Consider the following 16206-nt stretch of genomic DNA (forward strand, 5'->3'; position numbering starts at 1 on the left):
TCTGTGAGGGGTATTGCTATATAAATATATATACATACGTAACTATAATTTTCTACAATCTGGTCTGAAGAGAACATAAGTCGCTCCATTCAAACTCAAACAAAGCATTAAAATGTTTTGCTGTACCTTGGTAGAGTGAGAAAAACTGCAAACAGGAGAATTCTCCATCTTCTCTGATTTTTATTTGATAGTTCACATGGTGAGGTATCAAATTTAGCCCCTTGTTTCTTCTAGGGACAGAGTTGTGTGTGTTCTACATTTTGTCCAATTAGAGCCCCCCTGCTCTGCTCCTATGCCTTGGTCACCAATGAACCACCAAGGCAAGTGAGCCAAACACACTCAGCTGTTCTGCACAGAGCTTCAGCTAACAGGCAAAGGCAACCAGACTCCTATTTTGCCTCTGGGCAAAAGATCTTGTTGCCCCTCAAACAGACTTGTCTAGAGGTCCTTTTTTTTTTGCTACAGAAATCATTTTGTACAGGTTGAAGCACTGAATTCCTAATTTAAAAAAAAAAAAAAGACTATCTCCTTTATTTCAGACTCAGTTGGCAAACCTTGCCTGCTGCCTGCAGTCTGAGACAAGAGCAAAAGATTTTGATCCACTCACATCCAAGTCCCTAGAGCATTATTAGAAAAAAGGAGAATCAAAGACAGCTGTCACGCGGGAGCTTTGCCTGCAGATGAGCAGCGTGCAGCACTCACCCCAAGAACCAGCTTAGGACAAGGGAGCTGTAGCACATATACGTATAAGGAAGCAGACAAGACTCCCAGAATAGGTAAGCAAAAAACAGGGGTAAGCAAGGGGAAGGGGGGGGGGAATGCAAAAGAGAAAGGAACACTTTGGCAATTTGCAGCCCTATTATTCAGCTTGCTGCTAGGGAAAGCAGCTCCCAGGGACTGGTAACCAGATAGCCCTACCCCGTTCCCAGCTGGGGAACAAACCGATTGCATATTAGAGCTGCTTTCCTTTTCTAACTCCCCAGGGAAGATCAGCAGCTCTTTTCCAACTCCTCCCCCATAGTTGCAGCAGCCCCGCAGGTGCTCACGATGCTATTTTCAGCCATCCACCAGCAGGTGTGACTCAAGGCCCTGTTATTTAAAAGCACACAAAGGCTAATTTAAAGTGGGAACTGTCCTTCACAGTATTGTGACAGTTTCACTACTATGGGCAGAGTTCACCAGCTCTCTCTACTTTTATTTTTTCCTCAGTTCTTCATTCCTTTCAATCTAATATTCTTATACAGGGAATCATACAAAGCCTTGGTGCATTTGCAGAGCCCTGGACTGTTGTGCAGTATCAACGCCCATCCGTTACAAGCAAACACACAACTTCCCTCTCTGTGTCCTCCTTCTCAGCACTTTCTACTGACCATGGTATTCCTGGATGAAGAAGTCAATTGCTTTTCAGCCAATACTGTGGGTTGCTCTCATACTTGTCTTAATTCTATCAGGTTCAAATGACCTAACCACGAGAAACAGAGAACACAGAGTACTAGACTAGAAGATGTTGAGAAACCACAGGTCAAATTTTCTAGTATGATCTCTGCAATAGGGTTCCAAAGGCAAATACCTGACTGAATATGATGCAGGTATAGCTACAGGTAAGAGAGTATGAAACATCTTGTTCTCTTGACGTAATGTCAGCAATTCCACGGTGCTCTGACAAACTGAAATGGAAGAAGGGTCCCATCTATTACCTCATTAGCGTGGCCCCGACCCACCACTGCGTTCCTCTAGGGTACACTGATTATAGCGTAGTATTAATCAGTTGAAATTCATGGGAAAAGAATGCTAGACGTCCCAAATATTCTACACCACCTTGTATGGAAGGCCATGCTAATGCCCAGTGGCAGAACACACCAATTCTGGATCTGTCACTAATCCAACCCAGGCAGCAGTGAGTCCTGTTAGCAAACAATTCCCATTAGCAAATCATTCTACCAGTGAGGGCACATTTGCGGCAGCTGTCCCATTCCACCACAGGCACCTTTCCCAACCATGTGTGCATGGGCAATCACACACAGCAGTAAGTTTCCACCTGCCAAAACGCAGCAAACACATTCCACATAAGCCACATGTCACGTGTCTTTATCAGTAGACTGTATCTGGTGGCTGACACAAACTCTCGTGGACATATAAAGTAGTTCGAGGGAAAGGAGAAGGAATCACTTCAGACACACACATCTATGCTTAAGTGATAATTTGGGTGGGCATACACTATAATTAAGTATTAAATTTGTGAAATTTTACAGCAGAAGCTGTGACAGCAAAAGGAATGCTACTGTTAGGTTCACTTAAGTTCCCCTTTGTCTTCCTTCCTTCCTGTCCAGCTTCTTATGTTCCTATGTTCATTCATTTCCTTCAATCTTCTTTTTTTTCCACCCCTGCCCTCTCCTATCATTCTTCTTTCCTTCCCCTTTTCTGATGTCTTCCAGTTTCTCCTTCAGCCTCTTCTCCAATATCTTGAAACACAGTATTGCTATAACTGGCCACACTCAGGTTTGCTACCTGACAGCATCTAACACAGGAAAACCATGAGGCAGGCAGAGCTCTTATTTCAGATCTCTCTATCAGCTGATGCTTTAGCCAGAAGAATCAACAAAAAAGTATTGCCTTAAGAAGGTGAGCAAGTGCCATCTGGGAGGAGGGGAAGAAAAGCAGAGAGATTTAAAACAATTCTGTAAAATCACGCTACCTGTAGTTCAAAGACCACAGTGCATTTATTTGCCACAGATTTTGAATAGCAAGTGACAGCTCTGCAGCATTTTATCATTCGTACATATGTTCTACTATGATCAGATGTGGAGCATTACTCTGGCTGCAGAATGTGTTAAGACATGTATGACAGGCATTTCTCCAGGTTATGGCACTGAGCTGTGATTTTTACTTCAGAGTTACACATGCACACAATTACTATTAGGAAATACTTCATATGTGAAATAGATTGAGTATATATGTAAATGATAACCTCTAAAGCACAGTTTTCACTGAGTGCCAGACACGTAAAACCGGCACCTTCCAAAGAATCCCTGAAAACTCTAAGTTAGCAGTATTATTACATACTAGCCCTGAAAAGTCAGACTTAGCAGGAAAGTGAACTGGCTTCCCCTGCTTCTTGTTCATAATTGCCTAGCAAATTATCTTCAACATCCTCCTCCTTTATTTGTCTAGAGAGCAACACAGCAGAAGGTCCTGCCCATAGCTAGATCCTATCAGTCACTGACACACACACTTTCACTGACACTGACACTGACACACACACTTTCTAACCTACATAACCTTACAAGGTAACAACTGACGATGATGCAAAAAGTGGAAAGAATCCAGCTTAACTGTCAAATTCCATATATATAGTGTTCAGGAGAAATATAGAAGCCCTTCTGATTTGGCACACATGTTCAGGAAATTACACAGTAACATGTACAGAATACCAATATGTTGTACTTGATAGCAACAGAACACACCTGCACTTTGGGTGTTTCTCATTCATGTGCCACCCATGAGCCACCATAACAGTCTGTATAGGACAGGCTGTGCGTGAGCTCCACACCCAAGGAGAAATTTAACTTAAAGCCAGGCCCATCTAACTCATTCTGTAACAAGGGCTGAAATCAGAGTACTCATTTGTGCTCTTTCTGTGCAAAGTAAGACTTCAATCTCTTTCACCAACAAATTAGCTTTATGTTGCAACTAACCTAGAAATAATTAATGTTCAGAGTTACAATGCTGCTGGTCATATTTTCTCATCTTTTATCTCTATTTCTCTGTTGGAGTTTGTCTTTTTCATCCTTTTTTTTCTGAATATTGCATCCCGTTCCTTGCTCCCAAACAACTACACTTCTGTTACATACTTCTCCCTTCTCCCTCATTTCAACCACCAAAAACAACTTTCTCAGCCTTCTGGATTGCCTTGGAAAGGTTTGAGTTTCATTTCCTTTTATGCCTGTGTATAGTCACATTTCATATATAAAAATAAAATAATAACACTTAACATATAGTGATCTAAGCACTCACCTGTTGCCTAAGCAACAAGTAAATTAACTTGAAAAAAAAAAAAAAAGGAAAAGAAAAAAACACAACCAACTTCATCCTCTTCACACTGATACAAAGGGAACATACATTTCAAATTACCTAATGAAACTCGCTATGAAGAAAAGGACACAGCAGGTACTAAATGAAGGCACAGAATGGGAGAGAGACAAGACAATACCACATTTTCTATGTGAAAGGAGAACCTTACCATCCTGCTGGCCCTGGAGATTCTGAGGACTTTGCATTCTCTCTTCGAGATTTGAGCTGAGGTCGGAGTTCACAGCTGACATCCTAGTAGAGTCACTCATATCAAACTCATCACTTTCTATAGAGCTTTCATCCTGCAAATTGAAAGTTTCAGAGACATGTCAGAAAACATTGTATGCTGTTCACATTATATGTGGAGCTCACCCACTCTTATTCATTCCACTCATACCTGGCATGGAATACATTCACATAGTAATAGTTCATGTATATAAGCAAACAAGCAAAGCACATAAAGAGCAAGGAACATGCAGCATTTGTGTGATATGATAGTCTGACAAATGCAGTTTGATCAACTATGATGATACTGCATTACCACACTCATAACTGTTTCCATAGCATTTTGTAAAACAGGGTTGTAACTAGAGACCCCATGCAAAGTCCTTGTTACTCAGGCACGGCTGGGGAGAGCTCTCCACATTCTGTACCTGAATCTTCCACCTTTCTCAAGCAAAGCAAGTAACCCTGTGCATACCACTTACAGTAAAATATTTCTAAATGGCAACTTGACCTAATAAGAAACCACAACCAAATTCTCTTAACATGACATCACTTTACATTGCCATTGTGTTTACAGATGCATCTATGAAAATGGTGAATATTGTTTATCATGCTCAAATGAAAGCCAATGGCAGACCAAAGTAATATAATCTCATGAAAATCACTTGGAATTTATTCTACCTCATACATCTTTAATATGACTTATCCATCAAGTCCAATTACAGAGACTCTTCTAGGGATGATAATAGAGTGCAAAAAGTCCCAATCAGAAAGTTTGTCCTCAGTTACACAAGCAAAACAGTTTTGGATCTAGTCCCACAAGTGTTCACATACGTCTTTAATATGTGTATAATACGTGTTTAATTTCACTTGTTTCAGTCCCACTGAAGTTCATGCAACCACTTACGGATTAAAAATTTAGCATTCACAAGTCTTATTCTGTAAGCTGTGGAGGCAACACACAAACCTACAGTGCTATATTTTCAGTAACAATTTTTCTGAGATAATTACTCCTGTTGCGAAGAAAAGCACTTTCAAGTGCATACAGAAGAATAAGGCAAATAACTTTGTATCCCATAAAGATTAGCTTAAAACTCTTTTCCAATTAACTTAAGTCTTTAAAAAAAAAAAAAAAAAAAGAAAAGAAAAGAACAAAATTAAAACTTTGTTTTAACAAACAGCAGACTGTTGTTGTCTGGGTTGCTTACCAGAAGTGACCTAGAAAAACAGCAAAGTTTACAATTTGATTTACCGTGTATTTATTGTGAACTGGTTTCTACAGATGCTAACTTTTTCTTTCTTCTTTCTGAGCATTTGGCCCTTAGATCAATTCCTGTCTTGGATCTTGGTGTTGTTTCCAGCTTGCATGGGTGTTTCTTGTTGAACGAGGATGGCACTACCAAATGCCATCCAGGAGTGAGAGAGGAACAGCATGCAAGGTCATGCTGTTCTGCACCATCACACCAGGACAACGTCACGTAATGGCACAAACACAGCTTGTTCTCAAAGTTTTATTTAAATAAAAATAAAAATAAAATGAAATGGAAGAGTGAGGGCTTCTCTAGTGGGTACCTTTCTACCTTGCCCAGACAGGGCGAGAAGCAAATAAAAGAGTCATGCCCTTGCATGAGCTGGGCACGGGGAGCTGGTGTCCACCAGCCTTGTGCCCCAGACAGATGGGGCCAAGGTGCACAACAAACTGGTTCTGAGATTTAGGGAAAATGCATGCTGCTTTCTCATAAAGCAAGATCAGGACATAAATTCTCCAAGATCTTCTGGAACATTGTGCTAGTGTTAAGGCACAGTGGTATTTCTCATTGATCCCTGCAGGGATCAGCAAGCAGCAGCTTACATTTTTGTCCCGGTTTCAGTTAGGACAGAGTTAATTTTCCTCCTAGTAGCTGGTAGGGTGCTATGTTTTGGATTAGGATGAGAAGAGCGCTGATAACATGCTGATATTTTAATTGTTGCAGAGCAGTGCTTACACCAAGCCAAGGACTTTTCAGCTTCTCGCTCTGTCCTGCCAGCGAGCAGGCTAGGGATGCAGCAGGAGCTGGGAGGGGACAGACCCAGGACAGCTGACCCAAACTGGCCAAAGGGGTATTCCATCCCATCTGACGTCATGCTGAACAATAGATAGGGGTGGCTAGCCGGGGTGGGGGGCCGGCTGCTCGGGGATAGGCTGGGCATCGGTCAGCGGGTGGTGAGCAATTGCATTGTGCATCACTTGCTTCGTAGACATTATTATTATTATTATTATTATTATTATTATTATTATTATTATTATTTTATTATTTCCTGTCTTAATAAACTGTCTTTATCTCAACTCACAGGCTCCACTTTCCCTTTTCTCTCCCCCATCCCAGAGAGGGAGGGGGGAGGGTGAGCGAATGGCTGTGTGGTGTTTAGCTGCCAGCCGGGTTAAACCAAAACAATTTTCTGTTTCTGAGGCTGGGCAATCTGTATGGGCTCCCAATAACGCGATTCTGGCTATCTGCTACTTGCATAGGTATAAAAAAACAACACCAAACATGGGCAGCCTGTGTTTGCCTGTGTAGAACATCTCCACCTCACTGTACAAACCATGTACAACTTTTTTCTGAATTTGGATGTACCCACAGGCAAGGGGAGCAGAGCTGGTAGCCACTGGCCTTTGTACCAGTTAACAGCACAGATGTAAGTTCCCTTATGTGGATGAGTTCTCCTATTAGATCAAGCTTGTTTCCCTTTCATCAATGGCCTCAAATGACAAATGATGAACTGAGGATGAGGGAACTTGGAGGCTTTCAAACACCATGCTAGCTAGTTGTGGCATCTCAGCTCACTCCTGTCTCAATTCCACCCCCTCCATAAGAACACAGATAGGACTGATGAAACCTTGGAAACAGAACCTTCTTACAAACTCAAGCATGTTTTTAAGTGCATGACATAATCTGAATGTATGCACCAGGAATCTTCCTGCTTTGTACTGTAACATTTCACTGTCTTTTTTTTTTTTTTCTCAGTGTAAGAAATGTACAGCCTGGATTAAAAAAGAACTTCTTAGCCATGTTTCTTTGAGAAAGGATGCAAAGATTATCTTGAGAACTCTCCTTGTGTCCATTCTGCCCTGGCAAACATGTTATGACTAAAACATGTCAAAAACTACTTTTCTTTTTATAAATCCAGCACTGCAGACATTTCATACACAGTAACATCAGAGTTAAAAAACTGAGACGGGCACAGAGATACCAAGCAATGCTGCTTCCTGCTATCCCTGTATTGTTGCCACTGGTTCATCCAGATGAAAAAAATGGCTTAATGAAAATATCAGTCATCAGACCAGAAGGACAACACCAAAACGTTCAGGCTATAGAGACACTGTGGAAGATGGCCCTGATCCATCATGAGTGCCTGACCCTACCGTGGGATGAGTAATTCTGAAAGAGGGGAAGTGGGGAAATCAAAGAGTCCTTTAACTCCTAAGGCTAGTGCAGGGATAAAGCCTCTTACCTCCTGCTGCTTGAAATCCTGCTGTCAGATTTCTAAAAAGGGCCAGCACACACTAGGCTGCATTTGTGTGTGAAGAACACAGAGTTGGGGATCTCTCCCCACACCCTCCCCAATAAAAATAATAAATATTTAAAAAAATGTGTCAGACAAAAGTGAAACTAGGATCCTGATATTTCTACAACAGTGACAAAATCCTCATTCTATGGGGTGTTGAATAATTCATACATCTCCAGCAGTAGCCCATAGCTACTTATTATGAAACCAAATCTGGCTGACTCCACAAAAGTCAAGAGTCAGTCAGGGTCTTTGGCATAATCCAGCTGCTAAGGTTGTTTTTGGAGGTTTTCTTTATAAAAATAATAATAATAAAAAATCTTGTAGTCAGGCAGAAGGACACAGCATGCAGGACTGCTTTTTGGCTGGCACATGGCTGGGCTTCTAAGTATTTGACAGTTCAAATGGTAAATGAACATATTTCTAGGAAAAATATATTGCAAATAATTCGGTAGATGCCCTCCAATTGACAAAGTACTTCTTAATATCTGATAAAAATCTGAATAAATCACAAAAATAATTTTTGAAATGAATTCAAAGCAATTCAACTCCAGTTCTCTCTAAGCTTGATTCTCAGCCTACGTCTCTTCCTTTTTTTGTTCACTGTATTTTTATTTGAAGTTTCACAAGAAACTCTTATTTATCAAGCTTTTTGGCCTTATAGATATCAGCTGATGTTGCTAAGGTTTCCATCTATCTCACTGTAATGTGTTGCATCCTGGCTACTAACCTTGAGAACATCATGGTGTTCATTTCAGCTCTTGATGGTATTGCTCTCTAGACGAGGACAATGAAAGTCACTGCTGAGCATAGCGCTAAGTCTGAGGCAAACATGCTGCCCCCCTTATCGTTTCCAGTGGTTCAGACAGTAAGAGGGCACCTTCGGGTTCTTTGAAGCAGTACAACATATTACTCCCAACCACGGAAGGGCATTAAGTCATGACATTTTCTCTCAAACTGATTACTTGCACACAGCCTTGGTTTGATTTCAGAGTTACTATTCTAGCAATGAATTATAAAGATGGGATCCACATCAATCTTCAGTTCTGTTACTTGGCTACCACAAAGACAAGCTCCAAAGTATACAAGACAATAAAAAACAAATTTAAAAGGTTTCAGTTTGTACCTCATCTTGCTGTGAATTTAGTAGCTGCAGCTTCATGTGTTTCATATAGGCCATGGTAATTGGCATATTGTAATCATCATACTGGTCACCAAAGTTGGAGGTTTTCCATTATCTGTAATAAAAACATTTATTATGCATTATATGTTAGTTGTGGAGGTTACTTCAGCCTACTCCGCAGTCAAAGTCAGACAGTTATGTCATTTAGTTCTAACTTTGGCATTTTCAATTGCTTGTAGGCTGTGCAGATGGAAATCTCCTGAAGAAAAATAAAAATCAAGTTTGAAACCTGAAAAGTGATGAGTATGTCTATCCCAAACGACAACATATGCGGTCTATCTATTCCTTATGTTTAAGCCTCCATATAAACATTTCCCTAGCAAAATAAATGATTTCCTCCAGATAAAATCATCTTTCTATCAAGGGTGCATATGGCATTACACTTCATCCTTAAGCGAAAGCAGAAGATTCACTACCTTCCAGCTTAACTAAATGAGATGATCTGACTTACTGAACTGTTCCAGTCTACCAAATTTTTATGAACCCTCACTTAAGCTAGGCAAATATAAATGGGTATTAGAAATAAAATTACTTTACATCCCACTATTTGACACTAAAACTACCTTTATGATCTGCTCCATCTGGGTTTAAATGCATTCTTTTCTGGCACTCTGAGCAGCTCATTAGAAATCGTGTCACCGCTTCTCTCGGTAGGAAGGCATAGGTCTCTGAAATCTGAAATGAATAAAAATATAGGTGTTATTAGATAAGATGATTGAACATGACTTAACAAAACTGATCGTTATATTTCCAAATAAGGCATATTTTCATAATGCCAGGAAGTACAATGAAAGAGTGTTCTGCATACTATACAGAATTTCAAGAAACATCTGTCCAGTCGGCCTACTTCTCATCTAGTGGCTAATAGTAGATACTGAACAAAATTTCACTCATATCAATAGGGGCTTCATTTTCTGTTTATAGTTTTTTTCAATTCCTTTCAACAAAAAGATTCATACATAACTGGCTTCCTGCTGAGGGGGGTTTTTTTGTTTTGCTTTGTTTTGTTTTTTAGAAAAAAAAAAACATTGAAAAGCAATCTTTTTCTTATAATCAATACAAAAAAAAAAAAAAAGGCTTGGCTTATATGCTCTATTTGTTTTGATTGTAACAATATGTAGACAGATACAGGATTCAGTGCATTAGCAGTGATGACAGTTTCCTTGCTATTCTAACTTTGTATTCGAATGTTCATGAAGATATTCTTGGAAAGCTTGTGATTTAATATTGCAGGGCAGGTAAATTATTTTTATTAACAGTTATAGAATTTGGGAGTCACTCAATTTTAGAGATTGTGCATCACCTGGAGATACATTGAAAGAACAGACTTTGGTTGTCTCTTTCTTTCAGTATAATCATTCTCTCCAACCACATACTCACACATGTCAGAGGGTCAGAGGAATTTTTATTTATTTATTTATTTATTTTGGAAAAAGGAGAAAAGAGAGGAGGAGGGACTCGGAAGGACTTATTGCTGTTTTGAAAGATTGCATTTTTCCCCCTTTCTCTCTAGGGATGCATATATCTTTATAGACATTTTTGCCTTGCTGAAAAGGACTTGGAGGTTATGGTTGGTGCCAAGCTGAAAATGAGCCAACAGCTAACTCTGATCACAGATAAAACGAATTTCATACTGGCTACATTAAGCATATGGCCAACAGATCAAGAAAAGTTATTATACCTCTCTACTCGGTGCTGGTAAGGCAGCAGCTGGAACGTTGTGTCTGGTTTGCCCCTCCACAGTTCAAGAAGATGGCTCAGAAGCAGAAGGCGGCCCTGTGGCAGGCCACCACGGCTCCTGGAGCCCAAAGCAACTGACTTGGACTTGATTTGAGGGGGTTGGGTTTGTTTTGTGACAAAGAGTAAGTTATGAGGCAGGGAAAGATCTAATTGCAGCCCACAACTACCTGAAGGGGAGTTACAAGAACTGTGGAGAGAAAACCTTCAGTTTCAGCCACCAACTTCAGCAACAACAGCCACCAACTGTGGCTTGGGACATTCAGACAGGACATCAGGAAAAACTTTTCCACTAGCAGGCTAGGATACAGGTTTATCAGATGGGTGAAAGAATCTCCAAACTTGGATGTTTTCAAGACATTGCCAGGCAAAGCCATGGCTTTTTTGTGATTCTATTATACACTCCCATGTTTACAGGACATGTATAATATACAGAACAATGCAAGCTTTTTGAAGAATCTCTAGCCCTTCTTTTCCCAACCAAGGTGACTCTTGCAATAGAGATGTTTCCCAAAAAAAAAAGACAAAGTCCCAGCAATAGAGATTAAAGGAAGAATCAGCTGATATCCACTTGTATTCCCTTACTGTAAAACCTGCAGCAGGATTCAATTTCCTATCAAGAGGCTATGTTGATCCAAGTCTACGTAGGAAGTGCAGAAAGATGGAGGTGGGGTGTATGAAAGTGTGCATACAGAAAGGACAAGATACCTTCCTTTAACTAGACGTAAATGGGATTAAATATTGTACAAATAGCTTGTGCTCCTCACAAGGATGCTAAGAGCAGGGAGAATGACCTGCTTTATCCCTCTTACACTCTTCTTGACTTGTTTGTCACCTACTTAACCTGTGTCGAAAGTCACATTTCCTGAAACCCTGTGGACCAAAGTCATCAGTGGCATTGTATTTTGGAATATAGGTGGAATTTATATTAGTGCTTCTTGTTGTGACATGAGTTTGGTCTGGAAATACATGGGAAATTATGCACTATAAAATAAGAATTATTCCATCCTGTTCATGGAATTGTTGTTCAGGCTGTATATTGCCTTTTCCTGTTCGTTTGTTTGTTTGTTTTCTTTTTTAAAATATATAACAGAAATCTTCATAGAATTATAGAACCATATGATGTCCTGATTCAGAAAGGGACCCACAAGGATCGTTGAGTCCAACTCCTTGCTCCACACAGGACCACCCCAAGATCAGACCCGATGTCTGAGAGCATTGTCCAAACACTTCTTGAACTCCAGCAGGCTCAGTGACATGACCACTGCCCCAGGGAGCCTGTCCCAGTGCCCGACCACCCTTTGGGTGCAGAACCTTTCCCTAACACCCAGCCTGACCCTCCCCTGTCCCAGCTCCATGCTGTTCCCTCGGGTCCTGTTGCTGGTCACCACAGAGATCAGTGCATGATATTATTCGGGGGGAGAGAAGGGGATTAGCGTAAAAGCAAAAATTCTTCTGTGAGAAGAACTGGCATAACTTGTCCCTGGGCCCAAAACAATTTATCTGAAAATTCAGGAACTAAATGAAATCCCTTTTGAGTGGGAGATCCTACCAAATATATTTCAGATCATTTTACTTGCTTTTTTGTACCACTGAACAGATGCCTATTTACCTTTCTAGGTTTGAAAACATTGGTTATACTCAGACTTTATGGAATATAAAATGAAAGAAAATAAGATGGAACTTAGCATTAAGAAAATTGCTAAGTGCATATATGCAGCAAGCTCTCTCTCATAACATTTAGCACATTTAACACTGTATTGAAATTAATGGAGCTTACCCATGGATTCATTAGTTGCCTGCATTTGATAGGAATGCTCCATTTATTCTAATCAAACATCTCTGTCAAAATTCCATTTCTGCTCAGAAAAGATGAAAATCCTCCATGGAAAGCAAGTGAGCTAAGTCCCAGATTTGATAGGTATGCTCCACTCACTATAAGGGAACCAGGTTTTATAACTAAATTTTCCACACAGCAGATGCTTGTGTCTCCAACCTCCCACTGCAACACAGTTTTAAGGATGCCCTTCCCTAAATAACATCAGTTTTCACCAACTTCTTCCCGTGTTTACTTTGTAACTTGTATCAATCACTTACAGGCCAAGACTTCAGCTTGTGTAAATTGGCATAACACAATAGGTATCAAGTTAAAAGAGATATGTAGAGGACATGACCCACAACTTTCCTTAATCTTGCTGCTTGAATATATCTAAAAAATCTCTTTTCAATTTTCAGTGGCAGAAAGTTTAAAAAAAAATCTCACACCCCCCAGCAGTGCAGACTCCTGTTTGCTTTTCTCATTGAAGAAGGGCACATCTACTTTCTGAGACGGAGATAGCAGCTTGCTAGCTCTGGCTATGCTCTGAACCAGCTGGCTTAGCACCAGCAGTAGACTAGAAGATCTCTAACAAAATCAACACAAGGTTGAATACAAAATATTGTATTTTACCTCTAAGTGGAGTTTATGAGCTTGAGCTCAAGGTTGGACTGATGAAGTTCATGGAGATGGTTTGCGTGTTTTTCAGAGCAAAATGTGGAGGCCTATGACACTTTGTAAGTAACTACACAGAAATACCTTAGTGGTCTGACTTTATCAGAAAAAAAAATGTTTCTAACCTCTATTCTATCTGAAAGAAAGCAATAATGACTCAGTCCTCACTGATGCAGTATATTCTCACTGCCTTCAGTAGCACTGTTCCTAGTTCTCTTCTCAAGGCCGTTAGCTAACTAAAAAAATATAGCCAGACCATTGCATTCAATGATGCCCTGCAATAAAATAATGTTATTATATATAAATAGTATTATTGCAATTTAAAAAAAAAAAAAAAAAATTTTGAGAAAAAAAAAAGACAGAAAATTGAATTAAATTGGGAGATATTACATTGTTTACATCCACACATTCATGATGCAGACAGGCATATATTTGGTATCATTTACAGGAAACTGGTCATGCACATGTCTCTACCAACCAGAGAACAAGCAGAGCTGATTTATCATACTGATATAATATCCCAGATTGCATCCGATTTACCATATTGATAAAGTGTCCCAGAGTGCATCCAAAGAGGGAAATATGACTTGGATTGCTTTAAAAACAAATTATACACATGCTTTCTTCAAATGTGATGCTTTAGAAATAGCTTTATATAATTCCTTATTCTTACTGGAGGTTTTATTGCACATTAGTATATCTTCTGTTCCTTTGTAGAAATGCACTATCATGTATCCCACGTCATGGACAAGCCAGAAAATATGCAGATTCTAGCAGGTCGACGTTTAGGTGTTGTGTGCTAGGTATAGCTATTATAGCTGAATGCTGTTAATATTGTAAAGGGAAAGAAATATGAAGAAGAAACTAGACATCTGTAGCATTAAGCAAAGAGTGCCAAAATAATAAGTGTTTAGTTTAGCCCCAAAAGTTACAGGTTAAGAAGCAAAACATTCCCTAACAATACAGTCCATGCAGGCCTACGTATATTTTGTTTTAACTCTAAACACAAAGGAAAATAAAAACATAGTTGACATCAGTGGCATAAGAGTCAAAACTTTTATGAATTTATTCCACTGTTCATAAGAGGTCTACAATATAACAGATTTTGACATATATTAACCCTTCCAAAACTTCACCCAGCAAAAAAGACCTTCTAAATCTGGAATTGGTCTATGTGCTGTCTATTGGATCCTATGCAGAACACAACTACTATGAGGGAAGTAATCCAGTACCTGATCATGTAATCTGTTTTACACTGGAGCTAAGTGAAGTATGCCCTAACTGTCTATGAGAACCATGTTGCCTTCCCATTGTGTTACTGTGGGCAGAGAAAATGGGCAAAATTGACTTTTTGCTCCCCAGTGTCCAGATGATTTAATTGCAGGACGTTCTGATGATGTAGCTTTCAGAGCTACATTTATTTGGAAAAGTTTTACTTGGAAAATTAATGAACACTAAACTGAAAGGCAGATTTTTAGGACACATATGGCATAGTAGGAAAGACAAGTGTGAGGAAAGAGAGTGAAATTTTGCAAGTGAACCTATTAACCCCTAAAGCATTAACATGAAGAATGTATGTGTAGTCTGGATGATACAATGTGTCAGAACAGAGAGAATTTTTGGTGTGCGTGTATATTTTTTAATTAAGGGTAATGAGGGGAGGGGAGATGACTCAAAGAAGAATTCAAAGAGGAGAGAGAGACAGAGAGAGAGAGGATGGAAATCTGTCCTGGGCCCACAGCCATCAAACCAGGTGGCAGAAACTGGTTTCTTGATGACAGGAGGGCAAACCAGCCAAGGAAACTCCTCTCCTTTCCTCAGCAAGAGGTCAGAATAGAAGACTGATGTAAGAAAGCAGATATACTATTGCTGGGGGTTTTATCAAGAGCTCACTACCCTGCTATATTGTGGAAAATGCTGTTCTCTCTCATACTCAACTTCTACTTCACAGCTCCGCTTCCTCCCCATGTAACAGGACCATCTTTCTGAGAGGAAAGCAATGGGGAGCACCTGTTAGCTGGTTCCTTGCCAGGACACTCAAAGCTTGCCCTTTGCAAGAAAGCAGGAACAAGTCAGAAGAAAAAAAGTGAACAGGGCTTAGATGTTTCACCTTGCACAAAGGAATAGTGTGGATACAAGTACTTTAGTGTATTAACGCCCTGCACAAACCTCATACTCTTCTGCTTTCCCAAGTATAACGTTTGCTCTGGATGGAGACCAGCTAGGGCACAAACCTGCTTTAACCCTGTTTGATCAAGGGAAGGAAGGACTGGAAGGGAATGCAACCTGTGATTTTTTAATTTTTTTCCCCCAAAGAAGACATGTTCAGTGTGGTGCTTAGAAGGGACTCACAAGCACATTCTTAGTTTGAGAGTGGAAAAAAGTCATGTAATGTTTCACAATTTGAAGGTTTTTCTTAGGTTGACAGAAAAATATTCATTACTGCAAGAGCTGGATGGAGAACAGGACCCCAGATATTGCCCCACACCTAATAGACTCCTGTTACTCCTTAGATGTTGTATATTTATGTACTACCTTTCTGATCAGAGTCTTGCCTCTAGCTACGTTCCCTTGACACATTAATATCTCCCACATGTTTTGCATGCCTACTTCCCTTCTAGCTCATCATCTTAGTGCTCTTTTTTCATTCATGGACTGTGAATTTTATTAACCGACCCATTTCCCCTGCTCAGACATCACACAACTCATTCACAACTCAAGTTCACTGCTGCAATGTTTCAAGGCTTTGCACTGTGGCTATGCCGGCTCAACAGGCAGATATCAGATTCACAGGTAAAAGTATTCAAGTGCATAGAATTTCAGGTGTTTAAGGTGGCTGCAAGACTTACACTATCTATTCTCAGGTAGACATCTCACTTAGTGATGGAAGCTTTGTCCAGATGTAATACACTAAGGAGGTGAGGAACTTACTCTTCATAGTTTATTGTTTAAA

General features: G+C 39.9%; 1 protein-coding gene across 1 annotated transcript in view; it reads right to left on the reverse strand.

Annotated features, from left to right (window-relative positions):
• The window catches only part of NOL4 (nucleolar protein 4), a 189580-nt gene that overhangs the window by 136895 nt on the left and 36479 nt on the right, over positions 1-16206 (reverse strand). The window contains 4 exon segments of the mRNA XM_040550310.1: positions 4241-4373; positions 8969-9045; positions 9048-9080; positions 9589-9700. Of these exon segments, the coding sequence (XP_040406244.1) occupies positions 4241-4373; positions 8969-9045; positions 9048-9080; positions 9589-9700 (355 nt within the window).

Source organism: Cygnus olor, chromosome 2, assembly GCF_009769625.2.
Source record: "Cygnus olor isolate bCygOlo1 chromosome 2, bCygOlo1.pri.v2, whole genome shotgun sequence".
Taxonomy (NCBI): domain Eukaryota; kingdom Metazoa; phylum Chordata; class Aves; order Anseriformes; family Anatidae; genus Cygnus; species Cygnus olor.